This window comes from Vipera berus (genome assembly GCF_964194415.1).
Source record: "Vipera berus genome assembly, chromosome: 3".
NCBI classification, from domain to species: Eukaryota; Metazoa; Chordata; class Lepidosauria; order Squamata; family Viperidae; genus Vipera; species Vipera berus.
The window spans coordinates 47,969,558-47,996,532 of NC_138204.1; the positions used below are offsets into that span (position 1 = coordinate 47,969,558).

Sequence of the window (26,975 nt, forward strand, 5' to 3'; positions counted from 1 at the left end):
TGATTACATGACACAGGACAGTGCAACTGTCATAACTACATCCCAGTTGTAAAGTGTTTGAATTTTGACTACATCACCATAGGGATGCTGCAAAGGTCATAGCTAGAAAAGTGGTTCTAAGTCTGTGTCTATTATAAATTCACATTGTCACTAAACAAATGACCTTATGCTCTCCAGTTATGTTTGATTAGAGAGTTTAGGATTATTGGCTGTGAATTATGACACGTAAAATGCAACATAAATAGAAGCCTTCAGATTGATGAAGACAACCTAGCAAGAACAGCATCCATTCTCACTCAAATTGTTGAAATTTTATCTTCATATCTTCTAACTTGGAGACAGAAAAATAATAGGATATATTAAGATTCACTTAAAATATTAAAGCTCTTGGTACCACTCTTATCTCAATTGTACTCATAATCTTTAATGGAGATATTTCCTTGTCTTTGGTCAAATTGAATAGGATTTACGTGGGTTACACAACATCCAGAAGATCACCTTTGGCTTATTACTAAGTTACTATCTTACCATTCCTAAAATATATTTTAATTTATGAAATATACCAGTTAAGTACCAGTAAAATATTTTGTATTTTAAAACAGGAAAAATAGGAGTTGAAGTGCACCTATCTTCAACTTGCCAAGGTTGAGGAATAGTGTTTTAAAATATTTCCTCACTGCTTCTCAAAAGATTGATGGAAATTGCATACTGGAGTCTGATTTTATTGAAAAATATGTTCCTTTGTTAGAATAAGTCATCCACATCTTCCTTAGACAAGAGGCTTATGAATTAACTTGTAAAGCTAATATAGAAAAATGATTCATTAGATGCTGAGCATAACTGATTTATTAATACACCTGGATAAATTAAGTGGTATTTCCACTATTTAAGCCTATTGCCCATTCCCATTTGATCCATATTTTTTTATCATGAAAGCAGTATACTGTTTTGACAAACACTAAGGATTTGCAGATGTTTTCTGATCAGAGAAGACTCAAACAGTTTCTAGACGAGCTGATTATTTTATTATGAAAGGCATACCTGTAACACAATTTTGCATTTCAGCTGGCTTCTGCAGAATGCTCCCGGACCAGATGCTTCACTTTAGAAATGTATGTAGTTAAGATTGAAAGCATTCAATAATTGAAAAGACATACAAAGAAGTAAATTGATAAAAGGGATGAACAATGACCCTCAAATTGAGCCAACTGACGATCCAGGTCTCTGCAGTAATAGATCCATGCATTCTGCTTCCCAAAATATTCTAATTCCAGTTTTGTTTTAATTGACATAGATTGAAACTTCAGCCAAGCAGAATGATACAGAAGACTCTGAAGTTTGTGTTGCTCCTGCTCTTGATTCTTCCAGTCTTCCAAGTACCCTCAGTGATATTCCCTGTGTACCTGTGCTAGTGAGAGAAAAAGATAGTGAATTGGTAAGGATGGAAAACCTCTTTCTATATATTTTCCTTGGAAATATAAATAGGTTCAATTTGGAATCTGGTATTTGTTTGTAACTACAGGAATGTCGGTTGTTCAGTTCCTCTTATATCTGAAAATCTGTTTCCCAAAATGTTCTAATTTTGATTTTGTTTTAAATTGACATAGACTGAAACTTCAGCCAAGCAGAGTGATACAGAAGACGCTCAAGTTTGTGTTGCTCCAGCTCTTGATCCTTCCAGTCTTCCAAGTACCCTCAGTGATATTCCCTGTGAATCTGTGCTAGTGAGAGAAAAAGATAATGAATTGGTAAGAATGGAAAACCTCTTTGTATATATTTTCCTTGGAAATATACGTACGTTCACGTGGAATTTGTTTGTAACTACAGGAATTTTTGTTGTTCAATTCCTCTTTTGCCTGAAAATCTGTTTCCCAAAATGTTCTAATCTTGATTTTGTTTTAAATTGACATAGACTGAAATGTCATCCAATCCGAATGATACAGAAGACTCTGAAGTTTGTGTTGCTCCAGCTCTTGATTCTTCCAGCCTTCCAAGTGCCCTCAATGATATTCGCTGTGTACCTGTGCTAGTGAGAGAAAAAGATACTAGATGGGTAAGAATGGGAAAACCCTTTGGATATATTTTCCTTGGAAATATACGTAGGTCCAATTTTGAATTTTGAATTTATTTGTGACTACAGGAATGTCGATTGTTCAGTTTCTCTTATGTCAGAAAGTCCCCAAGAAAGCTACTCCCTGGGAATTAGTTGAAGTTTAAACATATATGGTAGGCAGCAATCTGTAAAAGATTATTTTGTGTGTCCTCCACTTCCCTTTGTTGTCTTAATCTATCTGTTTTGTTTCATTTATCTCTAGTTGTACACTGCTCCTTTTCATTCATTCATTCCCCATCAAATACAAATAAATCAAGGCAATGAAAATATCCAACACACCTTCTTCTTATTTTTCCCACAACAACAGGCTGAAAACCAGAGAAGATGGGCACCTGAAGATTATCAGGAGCCACCTTGGACTGTGAACCAAGCTGACCAGTATCATAAAGTCTCTGAATGTTACAAAGATTCAGTAAGTTGATTCTGGTCAAAATGAAAAAAAAAATGTTAGTAAGAAAAAATCAAACCTAGGTGTGGGATATGAATGAAGAGTGAATGAGGGGTATAGAGAGGAGGAGAAACAGTTGCTTCCAAGAAAAGCAAAGACCTACGTTGACACTTTAAAGCATGTTCTACTTGCTCCCCTGTAGATACGTACAAGGCCTATAGTTCACGTAGTTTATTATTTGGAAAAATTAAAGGGTGAGCTCAGTATGTTTCAGAATAGAAAAAGAGAGAATTGTTGTGCTCTGTGGATAAAGTTAAACTTGAAATGGGGGAAAAACATAATGCATCACAATTATACAGTGGAACTAGATAGCATTCATAGGCCAGGAAGCTAAGAGATTATCATTTTAGCCTAGAGTTTAGTATTAATGACACACTGAATTTTCATGAGTGATTCTGAGTTAGAAATTGAAAAAGATGTGATTTGTCTTGATTTTTTATTGGATGGTCTCATTCTTTTTTCAGGTGTCTACTTCTATTTCTTCTAATGAAAAACATAATGTTGAAAGCCTGGTAGAATCCAAGTCAAGTTTTCAAAAGATTCATCACAGCACCAATTCCAAACATTCTAGTAAAAATCAGACCTCAAGAGATTTACATTGTCGAAGTTCAAGATCCTACGGCAGGCAAGATTGTAGCTCAAGATCTTCTGGCAAGAGAGACCCATCCACTGAAAGACAGGACAGAAGTTCAAAATTGTCCTGTAGGCGAGAACATAGTTTAGGATCTTCCCACAAACAAGAAAACTCCCCTCAAAGAGACAAGCATAAATCAGAAACTTCTTCCAGACAAGAACCGTCTTCTCAGAAAGGGGACTGTAGCCCAAAAACCTCTCTCATGCAAGAACATGGTGTGAAGGCAACGGGCAAGCGAAAGCGTACTTCAAGATCCCCTCCAAAAAGGAAACAAAGTTCAAGATCTACGAAGTTGGATAGGTACTTTGGATAGCTAATGTGTTTGGGTGTTTTTAAGGAATCGGGCAAGTAAGAAAAAGTAGGACCACATGGATAGGACAAATTAAGAAAAGGACCATGATTAAAAAAAACAGGAATTCTCATAGCAAAAAGGAAATAGTAGCTGGATATATTCAGATTACGTGCATTGGCTTCTGGTTGCCCTCTGGGTGCGATTCGAGGTGCTGGTAATTACATGGCTTAGGCCCGCGGTACTTGCGAGACCACCTGCTGCCGTTGTCAACCTCCCTTCGCCTGGTTCGTTCCCACAGAGTTGGCCTCCTAAGGGTTCCATCAGCTAGGCAATGCTGGCTGGCGACCCCCAGGGGGAGAGCCTTCTCTGTGGGCGCGCCGACCCTCTGGAATGAACTGCCTCCGGAGCGGCGGACGGCCCGTGGCCTTCGGTCCTTCCGCCGTGACCTGAAGACATGGATGTTCCAACAAGCGGGCCTGGACTGACTATGGTTTTAAATTTGGTTTTTATTGGGTTAAATTGTCATTTATTTATTACATCCATTGTTTAATTCTTTTTTAAATTTTGTACTTTTATGTTTTTTAATTTTTTATTGTGAGCTGCCCTGAGTCCTTGGGGAGAAGGGCGGCATATAAATTTAATAAATCTCAATCTCATCAGACTGAGATACAGACATTTCCACATAAAACACCAGCTTTGCCCTCAGACATTTTGTATTTTTTTTTACTTCATTGCTGCATCTTCACTGTGTTTCGCCCTCCCATTGAGCCAATTAGTACTTCATTCAGGTGACAAATGTCTTTAACCAGTGAATATGTTTGATTTTAGTTTGTGAGAGTAAGACTTAACCTTACGTTCTTAGCCATCTTGAATTTTAAATGTGATGTATTAGTTAAGTCAGATGCAGAAGAATGCTGCTGCTCAACTGAGTCCTTTTCTTCCCCCTTCAGGTGGAAAGAAGTTGGGAAGTTGGAAAGAAGTTGTGGCTGCCATTGCCATTGTCAGCAGAGCTGCATTCCATCGAGAGAGAGTTTGTGGCAGAGATGTTGCTCTCCTCATTTAACTTGTAAAATAAAACACCTCCATGTTTCCAAAGGTTTGGTTTTTCTGAGGATTCTGGTTTTATGTCAGAAATAGTTCAGAATGTAAACTATTCTGTTCTCATTGAAGGGACTGAGTTTTAGTACCTTTAGGAGGGTTTCTTAACAAATTATCATGGGTTAGCTTTTTCTCTTAAGCTTCAACCAGAGGTTACAATTGAATGCTTTTTTCTTGATAATGTGATCTCCAAAAGGAAAACTATGGGCGGAGCTTAGTATTGAATTAATAGAAGTGGCCAATGGGATGCCTATGGGAAGCCCAAGATTATCCAGCAAATTGAAAGGCATGTGTCATAAGTTTATTGAAGCGCCTTTCAATGTCGGCAGGAATAATTACATCTTGTAAGGAATTCAAGACATTGATTGAACTTTTCATGAAGAAATCCTTCCTTCCGTGAGAACATGATTATATTTTGGAAAAGAACTTCATAAATTAAGAACAAAGTAATAATTGGGCCTTGTTGAATATCTTTTTGGATAAAGATCTCCAAAATTACGTGGAAGGATATATGACTACAATTTAAATGTCATTTATATTGTGCCTTTAATTTTTTTTACAAATAACTCAAAACTGGTAAACTATCTTAACACACCTTCCTCCTATTTTCCTCACAACAACAACCCTGTGACTTGTGTTGGGCTGAGAGTGATTGACCCAAAGTCACCCGCCTGGCTTTCATGACTAAGTGGGACTTGAATTCATGGTCACCTGCTTTCTAGCCTAGTGCCTTAACCGCTAGACCAACCCGGTTCTATACCAGTATTTTATTTTATTTTTTATTTTATACCACTCTGATATTGTTTGCTACTTCTTTGTTTGCATTTGTATTGTTTTGGTCTTGGAATAGAAAACCAAGCATCTCTATGAAGGAAATAATAATCTGTGTCTGATTTTGTTTTTATTTCACAGAAATAAGTAATGTCTATGGAATGCCATACCACTTTTCTCCAGAGAGATCTATTGCGGTAAGAAAATATGGTTTTATCCTACTGCTGACCTACTGCTAGGTGAGGGTGAAGAGAAACTAATAAATGATATCATATCAGAAGAGGTGATGCAAAGATGAAAGTGTATTCCCACTTCTTCCATTACGATGAAAGGAAATTCAGACTGTCTGCTTTAGGAATTAACATAAAGGTCATGTTAATTCTTGGGCATTGAGGGCCACAGAGGATGGACTTTGTAACTCTTGAAACATGTTTTTGTAATGCTGTTGCTCTGGCTAATTCGCTTGGGTTTTCTTCTATTTTAAATTTGCTTTTTCAGTTGCATTGCTGATAATTTTCCATAAGTCTTAATCTTCAAGAAAAAGTCTCTCTTTTCGGAAACCAGGACCGGCACTAGAGCATTCAGCACGCTGTAGATAACAGTTTCATTTTTAGCTGTTCTCAAGCCTCCAACCTTGAGAAGCACTGAGAATGTATCTTACCCAAACCCATTTTGATGTTTTTTGTTTGCCAATGTTTCTTTCTTTTACCTTTATTCAGATTACAACACTCTTGTTTATGGCTATGCTGTAATTCTCGTGATGTAACTGATCAGATGACTATTTCTAAAACAATCAGCTTTTGCTTTGAAGTTCTTTGTTCTGCTAACTATAAAAGTAAATGTAATCCATTTCTGCGGGTTCCCCCTTTTCATAGGCAGACCAGACTTTATCAGAGTACTCTAAATGATCTTCGGATTTGGTTGCTTATTGGAAAAGTAAACCTAGGGCCAGATTTGGCCCTCAGTATCCAGCCCAATTTTTCTTATTTTCTTATCTTTTGCTCCTAGGAGAGGCAAAGTTGGTAGGAGACCCTAGTGTAGGACAAAGATACCAGGCTGCAATTAATATTTCACTATCAGTTTAAGAATCTACCTTCAGGAATCTCCTGGAAACTTATTTGATAGCAATCACATACATTGTTTATGTTTTGATTGGCCTTTTGGTATTTTGAGTTCTATTACCAATTTTCACGTGTCTATTATATGATTGGTAATACCTTTAAAATTAAGTATGTGTGCTGTTGTGAGGAACACGTGGGACCTGGTGGCATGGGAAAGCAGGCCTAGTGACTATGGAGTCCCGGATGGTTAGGGAGTAGATGGGCGGCCTCTGCAGTGGCTCTGTGGTCAGTCGTAAGGTTGAACAACCGTGAGAGCTCTACAGCTGCCGTGATTTTGAAACCAGGTTGCAACTAACTTTTGCAGAGTCTGTCATAACTGTGAACCATCGCTAATTAACCAGTTGTAAATTGAGGACTACCTGTATTGCATTGTATGTATGTAGAAACGCTGAGATGTTGGTGTTAGGTCATTTTGTGGCCCTATAACATGAAATATACCAGAAATTGGGGTGGATACTGTATAAAACCCAGCAGTGGGCATTGAGAGGGTGTACAAGCTTTAGGAGAGATCTCCTTGTATTCTTTCTTCTGCAGAATAAAATCAAGTTTACAATCCCCCCTTGGTGTGCTCAAGGGCATACCAGTATCGGGTTGGGACAACAGGATGAATAACGTATAATTTAGTAGTGTTGCAACTCCTAGAATTGCCATTGACAGAACCTAGCAGCCTTTCTTCACACATTCGTTATGCTTGTATGCAAATAATTAGGTTAAATTGGTTGTTTCAGTAAATCTCTAGTGGCTTTCTGGTATTATCTTAGCACTTGCCTTTGGGATCCTAACATGATCTTTTCTCCTCTGGGCCTGTAGGATGAAAAGGAAAGAAGAGAGAGCAGACAATTGGTGGAACCTACGATAATTGAAAAGAAAAAAAAAGCAACATCAAAGACTGAAAGAAAGGTTTTGAAGATAGTTTATAATACATATGGATTTGCAGAGGCTATGTGAAATAAGCCATATCTTAATTATATACATGCTTTTGATTGTGTAAACATATATATGCATAGACAGCTGTGGGGAGTAAAGGAGAATGTCACATGTCATAATGCATTCACAGGTATGATGTGATTAAGTATTGTACACAATGAAAGTTAACATCCAAAAATTCCCTTTAACTTACATCTAGTGTCTCAGAATACAAGTAGTCCTTGACTTACAACCGGTCATTTAATGACTATTCAAAATTAACACCATTTTTATGGTCCATAAAGCATTTCCAGTTATCATAAAAAAAATTGTGCTGCTCCCCTCCCAGTCACATATTTGTGATCTGGGTGCCTGGTAACCATTCACACTTAAAATCGGTTGTCAAGTGCCCCACAATGTGATCTCCATTTAACCCCAGAAAGTCAGTGGGGAAGCCAGCAGGGAAGGTTGCAAGCTGCTGCCATCAGCAGAAGGATTTCCCTTGCATGCATGGAGGAGTATTCTTGTGCTGGGCTGGAGAAACAAAAGCTCAGATTCCAAAGACCTGACCTTCGTTTCTCCAACCCGCAGGAAGCTCTCAAAGGCTAGGGAACTGGTCTTTTTTTTGCCCCAGAAAGGCAGGGGCAACTTAGCAGGATGATGGGCAGTGGCAGAACCAAGAAAGGCAGGGGGCAAGTGTTTTCCTTCCCCATTTGTTTTTTTTTTTTTTTTGCTGGCAAGACAGCTGTTTGTGGGCCCCGTCTGAGGGCCATCCAAGGGATGGGAAGGATCTTGGGATGGGGTAAGCCTTAGGAGGCTTGCCCACTTGCGTCACTTTCAACCCTAATGGGCAGGCTTCATTACAGTTATAACTCGAGGACTCTCTGTATTGGAAAGTTGGATCTACTTTGTAGCAAAATTACTACATACATTCTAAACCTTTTCCCCCAAGTATTCAAAATACGAATAGTCTAGTTTTATGCAATCCTTTGTAGCAGGTTTTTTTTTAAATTGAGGAGGATGTTAGCTTTGTTAAATACATACCTCACTGAGAAATTTATTGAAACAGCCATCAACCAAAAAGAAGAAGAAAACCTCTCCTCGCCACCTTAATGCTGAAGAAGAAACTAATTCTTCAGTCTCAACGTGGACTCCTAAGGACCGCTCTGCAGCCGTGCTGGCAAGAAAAGAAGAGCTTGAACAGGTAAGGAGAAACTGAGCTTCCCCACTAGCTGCCAAACATGAGTGATGAAGATAACAAAAGAAATGGTAGGGAGGAAAGAAAGAAAGAGAGAGAGAGAGAGAGAGAGAGAGAGAGAGAGAGAGAGAAAGAAAGAAGAAAGAAAGAAAGAAGAAAGAAAGAAAGAAAGAAAGAAAGAAAGAAAGAAAGAAAGAAAGAAAGAAAGAAAGAAAGAAAGAAAGAAAGAAAGAAAAACACTTTAAAAAACGAGTTTTGGAGTCAGAGGACTTAGCTTGTGCATTTCACCAGCATGATTTAAGGATTGGGCTTCTTTGTATTCCTTTATTTATTAACAGGCCACTTATATCTGAGACTGCGATGAAGACCTACAAAATCAGGGAACATAAGCACACGTTATAAACTAAATCTTAATTTGTAAATTATGATTCATGATTTGTTTACAGTGAGTATGAAAGGAAGATGGCGCTGATGAAAACATGGTAATATTGCATGTTTCATTCAAGGTCATCTTTCTTACTCAATATGCCTGCCTTTCATGCTCTAGAAGTTGCTGAACAATGACCATCAACATTTCCACCATTGGCCATGAACTGTGGCTGCTGGAAGAGGGTTTTTTAGAAGGTCCAGCTTTGCCATCCCTGCTTTAAAGAAATAACTTTGTTTTTCAGTGTCTAGTTGACAACCTTTGTTTCAAAGAATTTGTCTTCTCTGTCCAATCAGTGTACATTTTCAGTGTTACGTCCATAGTTGAGCTCAGTGATGTTCCAAATGTGGATGGGGCTGTGACACAAGGGGAACTTTACCTGTATAGACTGAATTTATTGTTGTTCAACAGACTCTTCTGAATTCTGATCATTTGAAATAATACTGCTACTATTCACATGCATACCATACCCAGTTTACTCCAGAAGTGCTTTCTGGGAAAAACAAGAACAAAAATTACAAACGTGGATGCTTTGTGTATTCTCTACTTTGAACTTTTAAAAACAATGACACATATTTACTTTTATATATTCTTGGGTGCTTCCTAACCCTCACCCCCCCGCCCCCCCCCAATTTATGCTCTTCTGATCATTGCCACAGCCCCAATGATTATAGATGGAGTATCAGTAGTGTGGTCTTAAAAACGCATTGCTTATTCATTGGCCTGATGGAATTTGGTCTTTCACTTTAGGCCTACCTGCAGGTCCTTCTCAACTTTGGAATAATAGCCATGATGCTGGTAGAAAAGGAACCCTGCATGATAGAAGCAATGAGCTCAGCACTACGAGCTAACCTGAGAAAGATTGGAGACTACTATGAATGCCTGCTAAAGAACTACATTGACAGCTTAACTGAAGCCAGCTGAGAAGACATCACATTGCCAAATCTACCTAATGTAACTGAAGCGTTTTCTAAGCCAGTTAAGCTTTCTATTCTTCAGGCCTGGGATAAAGCCGTAGCCTTGGAGAAGGCCTCCTTTTGGCAGCAGAGCTGAGGAACCACATTCTCCTGCAATAGCTACAAGAGTGCAGAAGTGACAGCTAGCAGATTTGAAAGCATGATTGTAATATCAATCCAAGAACTTTGGAAGAGAAAATTGGGAGGAGGGAAGCAAAAAACTGTAAAAAGTTGAGTGTGATGCCTAATGGATTCTGAATGGCTCAGGCAACTCAGGTCAGGCGGTAACTGGAGTAGGAATAGAACCTATTAGATTTATACTTGTTACATGGAAACATCGCATGTTATTTGTAGTAGACAAGACGTTCTTTTTTAGGGTATTAAAATACCGTTGAGCAGTTTTGAATGTTGGTCTTTGTGCAGAAGCAAGCTGGAGAAGATCTCTGTTTTGTGATGTTCCAGTAATAAGAAAAGCCCTGGTAAAAATAGCATTTGCTCTTTTAAAATCTATGAAGTAGCATTTTTTAAAAGAAATAAAATCATTTTGGGACCACTTATCTCTCAGAGCTGCCTTTTTTGGTGAGTTTGCCTTCAGGGTATTGTTCCTATTCAGACATATATTTCTTAAGCTTCTGGTTGAGGTTACCAAGTTAAGCATTCAAATAAGATAATGCAGGCTTAATCCATTTTTTCTTTATCTCAGCATCTTTTCAATATATATTTTATGTGGAACTTTGGACAATAAATAAAGGTCCACCATAGGGTTTTAAGATTTTATGTACACCAAATAAAAGGGCTACTATTTAGATCGTATCATAGCATTCTCTGCATTAGAATACATACAGTATGTTGCTCCTTCTTTAATCTTCATGTGGTATAAATCACTTTCTGCAATCTCTCATTTTTCCAGTTATGTTGGGCTAGCAACATGGCTTAGAGCTAGAAAATTTCTATATCTTATTTTTGGAAGAAAATTAAATGACCTGCCATACTGGCCTGATTTTGACTCATCAGCTAAGGGACGCTTCACACAAGGAAATATAGCAAAAACAAATGTATGGCTGATGGGTGGGAAAATAGGACAATCCCCCAAAATGGAATAGCATTGAATCCATATACAGCTTCTTAGCAAGATCCAGTATAAGTAATAATTGCTGTTTAACCCATCTTATAGTCTTCCTAGTGTTATTCCCACAGAAGCAGGATCCGCTTTTCAGGTCAACAAACGCCATCTTGCATAATCAAACGCAGCTGGCTCATGTCTGCATTTTGATGGAGATGGCTGTAGATCCATTGGTTGCAAGAAAAAAATCCCTGACTGGCTTGTCGCCTGGGCCCGACCTTGGTTTGGTCTCTGTTCAGCTTAGCACTTCCCTGACGGACAGGCAGTATCCCAGAGCACCCACTAGGAGGAGCAGGCCTCACTGCCTGCTGTCTAACTCATAAAGGCATTACATTTTCCCCTAATATAAAACAAGACCTCATGGCAAAGAAAGGACATTTTTATAAAGCATTATTACATGATGGAGTTTTATTCCTATCTGTCCCAAAAATTTTGTTGATAGCTAGATTTCAGTCTTTAAGTTCTGATATTACAAATTGCTTATTAATCACAGATAAACACATAAATGTTATTTATACACAGAGACTAAAATACAAACATCCAATTTCTGCTGGTTAACGATCACAATAAAGTTGATTTGATCCGAAACATCAATTAAATTGTTAAAATTATTCTTATTAAACTACGTAGTGAATAGCTGATTTCCAAAACAAACTGAAACACTTAACGCAAATGACAAATTCCAAGTAACAAGATACAACTGTAGTCATTTGAATTTTACAGAATTCTTCATCAGCAAATGTGGTGTGCAAAGGAAAAATGGGAAAGGGCTAATTTACTACTTTGGCACCCCCTAATTTAAGTCAGTGTGTGACTCTGGCCAATGCATACAAGGGACCTAGCTGACATTTCAAAGTAGTTCTGACCTAAGGCAGTCTGAATATCCTTTTACTTCCTGATCTGCATGGCTGGTTGTTGAATTTTAGGAAGATAATACTGTAGGATATTTGTATTAGGTTTGTCTGGGTAGTCCTTCTGATAGTTCAGAAAATAACCATGTTTTCTGGTAGATATCTTTTGTTTACAGTTGAGGAAAGGCCATTAAACAAATCAGACACAATTTCTAAACTCCCATTCCACTTGCCTCTTCTATGGCTTTTACCTTATGCTTTTATTAGCTTTTCCTGTAATAGGAAGCAGTTGTTCTCCGCCTTCCCTTAAAATCTCTTCTTGTCTTAAAGCTAGTTTGAAGCAGTATTAAAAACTGATCATATATTGACCATAATTTAGCTCAAGGAGGATCAGTTTCTGATCCTTTTGGGACTGCACTCCAATTTGTCATCTAACTCACTGTTGAAATAATTGGCTATACAAATGACTACAGGGGAGGTGAGGAGAGCTTTGGCCTGTGGCATATTACTATTTCATGGTGTTTATGTCTTATCAACAAAGGATTTGTAGGAGCTTCTATGTATTGGGAAAAGATAGCCCATAACTGAAAGGAGAATTTCTAATTTGGCAAAACCACTGGAAAAAAAAGTTTTCCATTTCTATTAAAACCCAATGAAGATGCTCCAAGATTTGATATATGAGCTTCCGGAAACATTACCTAATAACTCTGTTAATGCATTCCATTCTCCAATTAACATTTATATTGCAGATCCTGTCCAAGGGGAGGAGCTTTATAAATAGATTTAATCACACAGCTATCTCTACTTTGTATCCAAATTTTTCAAGCCTTCACTTCAAGAAAGCATTTTCTTAAAATAATCAATGAAAACTTCGATCATTATGCTACAAAATCACCATCCTTTTGTCCTCTTCCTTCAGCCTAGCAAAATTGAAGGGAAACAGCATTCTTTCTTTTTGACTCCTGACCACCTCTCAAACCCTAAAATGAGAATTTGGTTTTGATTTATTTGACTTAATTCCACAAGAGAAGTATAAACATGGCTGTCAACAGTCGAGTCAGAGGAAAACAATTCTTGTTTTTTTTAATTCCAAGAAGCTTCCAGTACGTTAGGGAAGACTTCCAAAGGAAAGTCTAATTTCTGCCTCTTCTTTTTCAGTTAACATCATCTTCTCCTATTAATCTTTCCCAAGCAAAGTGTTACTATGCAAATGGACCTTCCTTTTAGCAGCATGAATGTGTATGTGATCTCTATGAATGTAAACCTTGTGCCTTCACTGCTGTAACAATACATTTCTTATGGCCTGCCACATCTGATGTTATTTTTCTACCCTTCTTGTCTATAGTTGAACTCGCTGTATGCTCCACCAAAAGTGAATCACATCTCCAAACTGCTTACCTCGCCCACTTTTCTTTGAACTCACTCTTAACCTGTCATTGATTTGAAAACATTAAAATCTCTATAAACTGTTGCTTCAATTCCTGTGTATCTGACCCACTGATCTGACATTAGCCTCAAATCTCATTTGATAAATTGTATTTTATTTCATTGTTTTAACTTCCAGAACATACACATCTGTGTAATAACATATAGTCTACAACATCCAATCAGAACTGCTGCTATAGGAGGCCCCAGTTTGTAACAGTGACTTAATATTCCAACTACAAGTGTGTGTTTAATTACAGTCTTGATAAAGTGTGGGAGTCAGCTGCAGACATTAAAATGAGGCTGTATCTGATGCTGAGATAGGAAATCTGAGTCAACATGAAAATAAGTCCTGTAGCATAATGTTTTGGAAAAACATCTCAAGTACAGAAAACAAGTATAAGATCAAACCTGTTTTCTTGACAGGTGAAAGAGCATTAAGTGGTTAGTTTCTTCAGAGCAAACTTGGAGTAATCATCCTGTCAACCTGAAATACTCCCTGTGCTTGGCAGAGCCAAGGTTGAATACTGTAGCTTTTCCCCAATATCAAACCTAAATACAGTAATATAGTCTGAGAAGCAGGTAGCCTTTTTTTTCTTTCTTCAGCATCTATCTAATGAAGAAAAATTAAAGTGCTGACTTGTTAGAAATAATTCTCCATGGCATCCAAAATTATAAAACAAATGCTGACTTTTTTGTCTGCTTTTTTGGACTTAAAATTATCTGCCTTGCAGCAGGAAGAGAATGGGAATGTATGCATACAACCATATCAGAAACCAGGTTTCTGATACTAATTTTAATCTATTCACTGTAGAAGATGATCTGCTTTCATTACTATCTCTTTCCCCTTTGCTTTACTCTGTTCAGATGGCTGTTGTCTGTCTGCTAGGATATACTACAGTGTTTGCTGTTGGCTCTTGCTCTGGCAGCCCACCCCATTCCTTTCCCAAGTGTTTCCTGCTCCATGTTGGTGAAAGCTACACATCTGGAACCAGGCTTTGGAATTGGCTTCCCAAAGAAGAAGCCTTCTGGCTCGGAGTCAGATGAAGATGAGGATGAGCAAGTTAGGTACTTGGCATCATCTTGTTCCATAGTAGCTTCCTGTTCCCCATTGCTGCCTTCATGCATTCTGTCTGGAAAATCCATAATTAATACAGATGCCTGTGAGGTTACAGAGGGTCTGCTTTTGAAGTGGAAGTCTGCTTGTTGCTGAGATGTCTCTTGAAAATATGTTTTCAAATTGTGATTATCCCTCACAACTGTGGTGCTCCAAGCTGTGTCCATGGGATGAGAGATGGAGATTCGTACATCCTCTTGAGGTGAAACAGTCAAGGACTCAAATACATGAAGCTGTGGGGTGATAGTTCTGTTTCTGAAAGAAATTGATTCCTCTTGGCTGTCAAACTCAGCATACACTGAGGGATTCCCACATGAGTGAAGCCTTTCAGTCACTGCAAAAGGAATTAAAGATTAGCAGTTATGAGAAGTGAGGATGATCCTGATTACTGAATAATTCCTAGAAAACATTCCAATAACCATTTTCTGGTATCAGTGAGTTAGCAAGTGGTTGAAATGTCCAGACTTGTTCACACATTGCTGTACTTTATAGGTTATTTTTACTCTGGTTTCTTGTATAAACTATAAAAGCTTGATTCACATAATCTGCTAAGACAGACACATCAAACTCGCGACGTCACGTGACGCTGCGCAACATATCGGAGCTTTTTCGCCATTGCCGGCAACGGGGTGGGCATGGTTTCCCGATGACGTGTCCGGCCCACGGGCCGGCAATTTGACACCCCCGTGCTAAGACATAAATCATGGCTTAGAAACTACAGTAGCTAAGGCCCATGTACCACACAGAATCAAAATCAAACATTATGGCTTTGCATTTTTTAACTCAGGTAAGGGTTCCAGTTATTCTATGAAGCCATTTCATAGATTCATTGAGTTGGAGTCATTTAAGTTACAGAGTTCCGCTCACTGCAAGAATCCAAAAGCTCTGTCTGAAAGCTGTTTGAATCAAAGGAAAGCTCAGTATTTTTTTCCCTCTGTCTTTCTAGTTGTAACTGCTCTTAAATTTTGATTATTATTTAGTTAGAATTTGGTATTCCCTAATGTGACTGTATAATCTGTCCTAGAATTTTGCCTGGTCTGTAATTCCCTGCATTCTTCTTTTTCCTGTTTTTGAAGATAGAGATAACTGTCCTTCTGTAGGTACTTTCACTAAATTGGTTCTGCAGGATTTCTCAAAGAGAATGTATAATCATATATAATCCACCAATTATGTTGACCAGACCATCAGCAAATTGCTTTTGTATTCCATTCAAATTCAAATTCAAGTAGACAATTCTTATATTTTTATCAAGCTAGACCTGGAAACCTGCTTCTTCAAACAGTTCTTCATAACTGGCTGAAGAAGAAAGTGACTGAAAATAGGAATCAATTAGTTCTGCCCTTTTTGTTGTTATTCTCTGTTAGTTTTATGTGCTGTTCATGAAACAACTGGAACACTGCTTCTTTGAAACATCTGATTATTCTTAGCATCTTTAATTGTAGTTTTCTCATCTACATTCCACATGTAGTCTTCCATGTTTGCACGCTTCTTTTCTTCTCTCTTAATGAGTGTCCTTTTTAACTTTTCAAATCTTCACTAAGATTTGGGGAAATTATATTGGCTTTTTCTGCTAGCTACATTTTCCCCCCCTCATTGGAATTCTTTGCAACTGTGCTTTTAAGACCTTGTGTTCTATAAATTCTTATTTATCTTTCCCAATTTCTTTGGTATTTATTACTGTTCTGAATTCATTAAAATATGCTTTTTTGACATCTAAAATATGTAATCACTACATTGAGCATTAGTTTCTATTAATTTCAAGAATCCCAGTATTATATCGTCATTTTCATCCGAAGGTACCATTTCTACTATTATTGCTATTGTTGTCTGTACTGGAAACTACCATCAAGTCAATGATTGTTTGGCTATTTTTGAAGTCTTATAACCTCACAGATTTTCCTCCCACTTAGCATATGTTCATCTGCAATCTCTGTGAGAACAGACTGACAATAGTTGTCAGCTGCCTTCTTCCTATGTCAGCACACTGGCATAGATTGCCTTCAAATGTGCAGTGATAGAAGTCAGTTGGAAGTTCAGCGGAAGTATATTGAGGATACATGACTTACAGAATCTTAAATAAGACTGCACAAGACATTCAATGATAGAAAAATCTTCATTTGGGCAGGATCAAATAGCATCGGTTCCACCCAAACCTCAAGAGAATGACATGCAAAAGCCTTACCAAGTGCACCTCCCCTTTCCTCACAGCCATCTCTTTGAGTTCTAGCAGTTTCAGAGGAGCAGTCAGGGCTGCTGTTTCTAGCTCTTGAAATTGGGGTGGAGTCCGGGGATGGAGCAGAGATGAAAGCAGAATCAGAGGAATCTGAGCCACTGGAAGACAAAGCTGATTCTTTTTCCAAACTACAGGCCTCAGAGCAGAAGAGAAGACCATGGTGAATGGTGATCGGCTGACCCAGCAGTGCTTTACGGCAAAGGCTGCAACAGAAACACGAGTCTTTGCTGTGCCAGTGTTGACCTTGTAGTACGATCTGTTTACTGTTGAGGCCTGTGAGAAGAGAGCAATCAACAATCATTTCCTCTCCTGCATTGTTGCTGGAAAGCTATTTATTTATTTATTTTATTTTAATTCCATTTATATCCCGCCCTTCTCCGAAGACTCAGGGCGACTTACAAGCTTAGCAGTAGCCTTCATTCTATGTATATGCCTGCTTATTAGGGCTTTCACCCCCTCCCCAAGCGGCATTATTACAAGGTCAGCTTAATTGCCCCCAACAATCTGGGTCCTCAGTTTACCTACCTCGGAAGGATGGAAGGCTGAGTCAACCTTGAGCCTGGTGGGACGCGAACCTGCACTAATTGCAGGCAGCTGGTGTTACTTAAGGAGGCATTAGCCCACTGCTCCACCAAGGCTCTAGATTTCACTTAGGTATTAAGAATCTGCCTGTTATGTTGCAGACTTTTAAAAGACAGAATAAAAATCAAGTTTCAAAATGTGTAAACAAGAGACAATAAAAGATTAATATTAAATCAGAAGTTTTTATAAACAAGCAGCAGCCTTGCATGCTAAATTAAGTTTTAACATTGTGATGCTTGTCCAAACTTCACAAAGCTATATAGCAGCACTAGAGAGTTTGATTCTATATTACTCTTGTTTTTACTTTTCTTGGTTTATATCTTGGGAGAGGAACCTCTGGCCTTCCAGCTGTTGTTGAACCACAACTTCCAGAATTTTGTATTATCAGGTAGCTTTGAAAACAGATTAAATTCCTACTATAACACTATCTCACTTACAATCACTCACTCAGAAGTGAGAAGCACAGATTTCAAAGGAACTTATTCCTTGACAGTAAGTATAGGATTCCAGCCACAAACCAAAATCCACTGAATGTATCCCAGTATCAGCATCTGTCAAACTCCCAGTATCAGCATCTAACAAACTATGATTTAAGCAGTCATCACAAGCAATTAACCATATTATTCAGAGGTATAATACATCTAAAATTGCTATATGCTTGACACCTATTACACTATTTGAAAGCTCCTCAGTGATATGAGTTTGTACTGGGATTTTCCTTTGATCCAAAGAAAGCAAAATACATGTTTAGTATTTGCAACCATAGCATTATCTAAGATACTAGCAATATGTGTGTAATTCTGATTAGACTACCACTACCATTGTTACTGCTTTTGCATAGAATATGACCTGATTCTAGCAACTGTAAATGAAGCTAACACCTTGAGCTGCCAATAGCAGAATGGAAAATCTAGTTGTCGTAAACTGGAACATATTTCTATATTTGCAAGTATAAGAATTATAAGGAGAAGTTGATCTAATTATTAAATTAAACACAAACTGTATCTGTTGTGGTGATATAGGCAGTGGTGGGATTCAGCCAGTCCGCAACAGTTCGGCAGAACCGATAGCTAATTTTTTGTTGCCCAGGCCCAGAATGGACTTCCGGAAGGAGCATCCACACAGAGAACCGGTTGTTCACATATTTGAATCCCACCACTGGATATAGGGCATATTGAATGCTTGTTAATTTCTTTTGTAAAGGTTTGGTAGCAATAATTTGAACTTAGAACTTAACACCTAGTGGTATGGCCATAAAATGGAGACAGCTAATGTAACTTGCTCTTGCTTGCTCTTAGACACATATCATTACAAGAGATCATCATTTAAACACTGATGTTTATGCTATATGTTGATAGTATCATGAAGAATATTAGAAGTATAAAAAGTAATAATAAGGTCAATCTAACAGGTTATCAAAACAGAGGAAAAGGTGCTATAGTTGCTTCTATCACCAAATGCTTTGGTTTTCCTTTTGAGTGAGTATTTTTCTCATAACACTATGAACACCAAATACATAATAATTAAAATATATACCAGACCAAACTCTGAATCATGAGCATGCAGAAACGTCGTCGCGATGACAGAAGATGAATTATATTCTTATGTACATGCATATGGTAGCTGGTGCAAATCTCTAAATAGCAGGTTTTGTGTCATTTTGTATCTTGATCATGTCACTTCCCCCTCCCCTTATTTTCTCCAGTAGATGTCCATGTTTGTATATCTTTATAATCACGTAGTCCCAAGTAACCTTTGAGTAACACTCAGGCAATCTTCAGGCAAGTTGATACTTCTGAAAAACGGGAAGGGCCGTAAACTCTGTGCACATGCTTCGCTTGCAAGAACATGCCAGATTCACTCCTTAATAGGCAGCGCTAATCTAGATGGAGTGACGATCTGAAGCAGGTTCATACTTTCCTTCACAAGTCTACAGGATTCCTGACCTACCAACAATCTCGCCGCAGGCTTGACAGATATCCGCATAAAGACTCTCAAAGCAAGCACAGCAGCAGGGTTGTCCACCCTTCATCACATATTGCTGAAACCGCAGGGGCAAGTCACACTCGAGACAGCAAAAGTGTTCTTCATGCCAGCGCATGCCTTCTGCCTCCACGCACTCGGAGGTGAAGATCAGCTGAAGAGACATAATAGATGAAAGCTCATATTGCTATGAGCTAGATATTAAGGTGAAGTATGCAGTGTACCCTAAGGTAAAAGCATAGTCTACACAACCATTATTTACTCGAGCCTTTGCAGTGACCCTATCCTATAAATCAAGCTTTCTGTTTAAAAATACACCATATTTATCCAATTGACAATGTACTCTTGATGTATCTCAAATAGGTCATAATCTATTCTTTAAAAAACTCCAGAGTTATTAGGCTTTAAACCATGTTAAATATGTACACATCATCTACTTTTGCCTGTTTTATTTTGATGTTTCTATGACAATTATCACTACCCAGCACAGTTAAGAATTCTGAAACTCCACCTAATAACTCATTGGTGTCTGCATATTCTAGGTGTTTTATCTTCCTATATCATGTACCTAATTTGCTTCCATATTCCTAATTACAAAATCAAAAAATTGAAGGGAAGCAAAATTAGGAATTTCTACAGGGGATAAGAGAGAGAGATATAGTTAGATCTCTTCCAAAATAAAATCTCTCCAATTATGATGGGGCAAAAATTAAAAATCCAATTTTATCATGAAAGCTCTCCTACAGGATTGTAGCTCAAGTCTTTCAGTCTGGATTTGGAAATGGCCAGGCTAGATATATCAGCAGATTTAGTTACAAGAGCACAAACATCACCACATACACTTACCTGATCACATGAAGCACAGCGAGGGTGGAAAAATTCTGCATGGTGCCGACCACAAAAAATCTTCTCATTTTGATGGAAGTAAATTAGATCTATTAGTGGCTGCTGGCAAATGTGGCAGACAAAACATGTAGGATGCCACCAGCACTGTTCGCCCAGCTTAGAGGCATACACACCCTGGTCTCCTCTGATTATATTCTTATCACACTAAAAATCAAGCAGAAATAATTCCCTTATCTAAGAGCCTTAATTATAACTTTCTTCCTTCTGTAAACTATTAAGACTGCTATGCATGCTTAACTTCAATAATTAAAATCAAATTATTTTACCCAGGCAATTCAAATTGTGAGTGAAAGGAATGTGCAGAGTGCAGTGTTAGCAAATTGCACTTGTTTGCATAGCTGTTTTATCTGTGTAAAGTTCTATAGGGTTTGCCATTTTGTTTAATATATATTGGCTTTCATAACAGAGGATGCAACCACTCTGTGTCCCTCCAACAACTACAAATATTATTTAATCGTCTCTTGCATTTCTAAGATTTCAGTAAACGCTGCCTTCACCTTTTTCAAATATACCTTTTCTGACATAAGGACCTACAACTTCCACCTGCACCTGTAACATTATCCAAAGTTAGTATAACTTCAAAGATCACACTAAGCAGGGAAGACAGGGTTAGAGATAAGCCCAGACATCTTCATAATATGTCCAACATCATGATAAGAATAGCTCACATTTCTGCATAAGTACTCGTGAGCTGTGAGAGGCAGATGACGTAAAACTCCCTGTCCCAGCGATTCCTGTCGCCGCCATGCAGCAAAGCTGCGGAGTTGCTTTCTTTCCTGTTCACCGATGAATGGACAATATTTCTCCTTAAATAAAAAAGGAAAAATGGTGCCAAGATCCAAACGAAGTATCTAGATAAATATGTATATTTGAGATGCAGTAACAAAACAGAGACAGAGGTTGACCAACTTGCAAATATTTTTGAAGTTTCACTGTAATACCCAAAGATGCTTTTCAGACTTCTTAGATGAGAAGTGAAAAGTTTTCAAGGAAGGAAAAAAATCCCTCAAGAAAGTCCAGTTGCCTTTTGAAAATGATCTTTGGGACAACCATGGCCTGGATGATTGAGAATCTGCGTAGACATTTATTATAATAACATAATTTTATTTTGACATTTGCATTTTATTTGATGCCTTTGGTTGGCTTGGTTCAAAAAATTGGCTTGTAAATAGTTAAATGAAGATCTTATTGCATGTATTTATCTTATTAGTCAAGACCGTATCAGGTGTCTGTTAATAAATCCCAATATTATGTTCAGTTGGCAGCTCATTTCTCTATCAGTTTTCCACTTAGCTCTTTTTCTCTAACATGATTCTGGAATTCTATGCATATCTACTCAGAAGAAATCCTATTATATCAAAAGTGACTAATTCCTAAGTGAATAGGCACAGGATTATAGCTTGGTTTTTCTCTAAATCCTACTTTTATCCAATACACATTGTTTGCAAGCAAAATGTTTAAAAGCCTGGGCAGTGTGTCCCAATTTAACGATCTCTTTACTAGCTGAGTGCTAATTTTGACATTAATGTTGGAGTCAGTCCTGCACATATGAAAGATACCAAATTGAGGAAGAAAGTGCTAGGGGTTGGCTAGGTCATTAGAGCAGCATTACTACAATAGCTTTAATAAAAGCTGGCTAAGTGGATGTGAACCCAGAGAGGTTATTTGTAAATTTAGCACATTCTATTTAGACAGAAAGAGACCTTAACTTTATCTTTACTTCAGTGGGCCAAAAATCTTTCAGTTGTTTTGTTCTTGGGAACAGCAATAAAACCCTCAGTCAGCTTTCTGACCTAGAGCAGGGCCCCCCCAACCCCCAGTCCATGAACCGGCACCGGTCTGCGGCATGCCAGAAACTGGGTAGCACAAACAAGCAAAGCCCCATCTGCAGGATGCAGGCAGCACCCAAAACCATGCCCCCTCTGATCTGCGGAAAAAACTCCATGGAACTGGTCCCTGGTGCCTAAAAGGTTGGGGGCCGCTGTCCTAGAGGACTTTCATGGGAACATTAGTTGCAAGTAAGTTTGGTGAGCCATATAACAGCTGAACTCTGGCACAAGGGGCCATAGGGGCCATATAACGGTATCTTCCCAATCACCGTGATGTCAAAATGACAAAACATGTGTCATAACTATGCAATGCAACTTTGCATTTTTGTACTGCATGTAAGAACATGAAGACTAAAATTGTGTTACCATGCACATTTCATCACTTGTTCCCTTTCTTCCCCCACAGGTACCTGAACCACCAAGTTAGTGCGTTTTTATTATTTATTAAATTTGTATATCACCCATCTCAGCTAAGTAACTCTGGGCTGTTTATAACATTTGTTTGGTTACCTTTTCTCGTTACCATATTAAAAAAAGGAAGCTTCTCCTATTGCTGTTTTTTTTAGAAAGATCATGGAACTGCATGATTAGAATTTGAAAAGAATGGATAGCCCAAATAATTTTTTCAGTGCAAAGAAGGGGCATAAGAAAATAGTTTTAGCAGGATTCTTTAATCAAGAGATAAGATGTTAAGACAACCTTTATGGTCATTTTTTTTACTGTGGGCACAACAGCACACATCAAAAATGAAATTTAGTTGCCCGCTCTCAAACTGAAACACATACACGACACACACCTAAACATACCATATACAACATATGTGTTGCACAAGTAAAAAAAAGACCCAGAAAACCCTGGTTAAGGCTTTAAGAAACTTACATTGCAGTCTTGTGGAGGCAGCTGGTAGAGGAGAATTTTGATACGGAGCTGATTGTGAATAGCAGCAGGGACAACAGCTGATGAACAAGAACTACTGCTTTGTAATACCTGTAAAAGTAAATGAGGTGGAAATGAAACCGTGATATTTCTATGTATTTGGGGGCGGGGGAACAATTTTCTGCACTACCCTCTGTCTTAAAGATCATCTTCTCTAAGCTTGAGAAAGAATCTGAGGTCCTTCCCACATTAAGAAATGAAGGGATAATGAAAACAAACCAACAGAAGGAAGACAGATAATTTACTTTCCATTTATTGTACTATAGCACATACAGTAGGAAAAAAGTGTTTGCCAAAGATTAGACCTATCTTCCTGCATATGAATTTGATCAAGCAGTAAGACTTGAGATGGGAAGTCTCCTCACCAAAAGAACAGAAAAATTGGGCAAAATTGATATTTCCTATTACATTTCATTTATATTATATGATAAAATTGTTAAGATGAATAGAAACAACTTTACAGAAAGAAAGAAACTTTTTTTGGAAATGCAGCAAGTTATATAATAAGTGAAGATACATGGGCATAGAGAAACTTTCCTCAGTATAGTTTTAGTATGAAAACGATAAATCATCAGACAGAAAATACTGATAATTTCAAATTCAGATAAGAAGACCGATTAGGCAACATTTCATTATTCTGAAAATTATGAGTAGTCTGTCTTTCTCAGCCTTTTAATTAAGTTTAATAAACCAAATTATACACAAAATATTTTATAGAGCAATAAAATTATTTTATATCTATAAAGGGCATAAGTACTGCACATATTTCAATTTTCCTCCCCAAAATGGAACGGGGATCTTTGTTTTTTCCTTACTGCTTCAAAACTGCCAGAGATTTTACATCTTCAAGTGATTTTAAATCTTTAGGTTGTAATTATCTACCGATTACAATCCACCTGTTCTCAAATTCTTTTCTTTTCCTGGAATCAAGCATGACAATAACAAAAGGTCATGTGTGCAGTACTGATATTTACACAGATTCATGTGATGTGGGGTTGGTCCCAAATCCAGTTGTGCTACTGTCACAACTCCAATTGACTTGTCAAATGAAAACACTGTTCACTAGCTGATCTGGAAAAAAAATCTCACCAGGATTAAACCTTGTTAACATTTAAATAGGAAATCAGAATGAAATCCCAGAACTTTAACCGTGTGTGAAATTGAGGGGGGAAACATCCTGGAGTAAGGCATGCCAAACCATATTGTTTGAAGAAGACAAAAATGATCTTCTGCATGTAGTCATCAAGGAGTCAGACCTGAGGGAAATTTTACTTTATACCAGAAAGAATATATCACACAGCGACGTAGACCTGAAAGTGTCTTACTGGCTCTGATGGAGGAAATTCAGTGGTTGGACCTGGATAGTCTTCCAGGGCACAGCCAGAATCACTGTCTGAAGATGAAGCGGGTGGTAGAGTAGTTACAGTTCTACTACACGGAGACCTCTCCCTCTGGGCCCAAATATGACTTGGCTGGGACATCCGAAAAAGGAAGTGCTGAAAAACAACAACAATAGTCTATAAAAAAAAGACCAATTCATTCCCTTCCCCTTACAGTCTACCCAGAACACTCTTAAACATGCTTTCCCAACGTGGCACCTCTCAGATGAGATAGACTTTGGCCACCAATATCTCACTTATATATTTATTTGAAGGACAGAACTACTGACATATATTTAACATGGAATACGAAGATTTTCTACTGTATGAGAGAGAGGAGTAACAGAAGCAAATATTAATTGAAGCAAGTATTTCACAGGATCATTGAAATTTGGGGGGGGGGTGAGGGGTGAGGTTTGTAGTCATGTGGCCTCTTAAACCAAAAGGTTTACAGTAGGGGATTTTCCTTTTGCTCCTATATATGTATTAGAATATATATCAAATTATATATATCAAATTAGAATTCTTGTTAAAAGAACAAGCATAGTTATGTTCTATAGACATACGTTATACTGCTAACCACTTAGTCAAATCTGACTAATTTCTCATTCACATATGGCTAAGGTGTACAGGTTTCATTCTGCCCCTATTTGCACTCTCTTATATTGAGTGCCTTATACGCACAATACGTATTTTCTTAAATGCTATGTTAACTGTAAATGGGAAATGGACATGTCACAAAGTAAAGCACAACCCTCCAGCATACATTTTATTCCCAGAATGCTTCTAGGCCCCATAGGTGTTCTTAGAAATTTGTTTTAAAAATGGTTGCTACAGCCAAATCTTTACTTGAGGTATGCCCTCCTGTATCTAACAAAAGACAAGGGAAAGATAAATAGTTTCCTATGGAGTTAGCTGAAATGGCAAGGAACACACACCAAATTCCTTCCTGATATAGCTATTTTGTGAATAGCTATGGCATTTTTTATTGTGAGAGTACCCAAATCAAATGTGTCCATCATCTACAAAATTCATTAACCTCTGCTTTCAACAACTGCCAGACTTTCAAAAAGAAATTAATACAAAAGTACCGGAAAAGAAAAAGTATTGGTCCCTTAAAAGGACTGAAATTGAAAGGTTTAATGCTTCAAATAATTTGATGTTGTTCCCCACAATCCTGGGTCCCACAAAGAGCATGCTGAGTTCACAGTCCAAAGTGCTCAGTGCAGCAGCTCTGGTGATAATTCTGATGGTAATTGATACTGGTAATTCTAGGTTTCTTTCATTCCAGAGATGCACATTTGTATTCCAACAACTTTTTAAAGCAAAAACCATAGCAAAATTCTTCCATATAGTACTGGGACATATCCCAATTTATACCTCTTGAAATCACTTCAATCAAAATAGCTAAGTGCAATCTTTCTAATTCCTAATTTTATTTTGTGGCCTGGATTTCTGGAGTCAGAGGGTTAGGTCAGGATCACAATCTTTTCATTATTGGCTAAACTGAATTTATCCCCCTTGTACTTGTATCCATTATACTTACAGAATCCTATCTTCTCACAACCACGTTAGATGTATGGTTTCCCTCCTGAAGGCTTTCTTGGTATCAGGATTAAGGAGTGGCAAAGTCCCCTCTAAGCAAGAAATAAGGGATATTTCTTTGATTACAAGTGACTGTAATTTGAATGGATTGCTCTTTGAAATCCACGGATCATTTATTTAATATAACAATTCACACTTATGGAATATCCTTGGTAAGATTACACCTTGCACTTGATACTTGTATTTGGGAAAACACATATTATGTGAGAGTTCACTCTTGCAAACAGAACATCTTTCCAAGCTTATTGTGTATTTTATAAAGATATTTTGTTCCACTTTTCTCGCTTTCCTGCTTGTAACGCCCTTCCAATATTACTAAAATGCATTGAAATCACATTTTTTCTTACCATTAGATCTAGACACACATATAAATATTATTCACTCAAACTGCCTTTATTTTTCATTATGAGTCACATAAAGCTTAGATGAAACATAGTGGCAATGATATGCAAATAAACAAGGAACCATACGAGACATATGCTTTTTCAAAGACTAGTAGATGATTTCACATAATCCCTAATTTGTTACAAATTGCCTACAGGTGCTCATTAACTGGAAGAGCATTCATTTTTTCCTTCTTCTTGAGGCCATGACTATTTCATAAATGGTTGACATAATACACATTTAAAGTCATGGTTGCTAATGTAAATTTTGGCTCTTGTTCCATTTATGCTTACCACTAGTGTTAAGACATCATATACGAAAAGTTTTTGCCAGCCACAAACATAATTGACTAGTGTGATATCCTTGTTGTGATTGTGGTGTGGGTACGTAGATTGACAGTGGCAACTATCAACTATTAATTGATTACCTTGACACATATGGCAGGAAGAAAATCACAATAGTTGAAATAAGTGAAATTTACTGAGGGGCAAAACATTTTGGTGGGCAAAAAAAAACAGCCTCCAAAAATCAACTTTCAGATTGCTCTGGGTTCTGTTTGGGAGATGAAAGGATAGGGTTGGGCCTATCTTTCCCTTGTTAGATAAAACCAGAAAGGACCATGGAATTAAAGCACTTGTAGGATTGTACCACTGCATCA

General features: G+C 37.7%; 2 protein-coding genes across 10 annotated transcripts in view; one reads left to right on the top strand and one right to left on the bottom strand.

Moving 5' to 3' along the window:
* Positions 1-10,517, top strand: part of LOC308666330 (uncharacterized protein) — a 37,520-nt gene extending 27,003 nt beyond the window's left edge. For 6 of the 7 annotated variants that reach the window (XM_081325061.1, XM_081325062.1, XM_081325064.1 and 3 more), the window contains 10 exons: positions 1,295-1,435; positions 1,608-1,748; positions 1,913-2,053; positions 2,421-2,525; positions 3,026-3,495; positions 4,438-4,583; positions 5,498-5,553; positions 7,288-7,377; positions 8,453-8,587; positions 9,759-10,517. In XM_081325061.1, the coding sequence (XP_081181187.1) occupies positions 1,295-1,435; positions 1,608-1,748; positions 1,913-2,053; positions 2,421-2,525; positions 3,026-3,495; positions 4,438-4,583; positions 5,498-5,553; positions 7,288-7,377; positions 8,453-8,587; positions 9,759-9,932 (1,599 nt within the window). In that variant the 3' untranslated portion in view covers positions 9,933-10,517. Of the gene's footprint in view, positions 1-1,294; positions 1,436-1,607; positions 1,749-1,912; positions 2,054-2,420; positions 2,526-3,025; positions 3,496-4,437; positions 4,584-5,497; positions 5,554-7,287; positions 7,378-8,452; positions 8,588-9,758 lie in introns of those variants that run through there. The other variant, XR_014026098.1, reaches the window with a different exon arrangement.
* Positions 1-26,975, bottom strand: part of PRICKLE4 (prickle planar cell polarity protein 4) — a 326,491-nt gene that overhangs the window by 287,771 nt on the left and 11,745 nt on the right. The window contains exons 2-9 of one of the 3 annotated variants that reach the window (XR_014026099.1): positions 25,875-25,965; positions 24,275-24,445; positions 22,893-23,000; positions 20,853-21,035; positions 20,125-20,328; positions 19,246-19,432; positions 16,663-16,986; positions 12,400-14,814 (exon numbers count right to left, since the gene is read on the bottom strand). Coding sequence is in view for 2 of the 3 variants with exons in the window: in XM_081325067.1 (XP_081181193.1) it covers positions 14,249-14,814; positions 16,663-16,986; positions 19,246-19,432; positions 20,125-20,328; positions 20,853-21,035; positions 22,893-23,000; positions 24,275-24,430 (1,728 nt within the window). In the remaining variant the exon portion in view is untranslated. Of the gene's footprint in view, positions 1-10,662; positions 14,815-16,662; positions 16,987-19,245; positions 19,433-20,124; positions 20,329-20,852; positions 21,036-22,892; positions 23,001-24,274; positions 24,446-25,874; positions 25,966-26,975 lie in introns of those variants that run through there. The other 2 variants (XM_081325068.1, XM_081325067.1) reach the window with 2 other exon arrangements.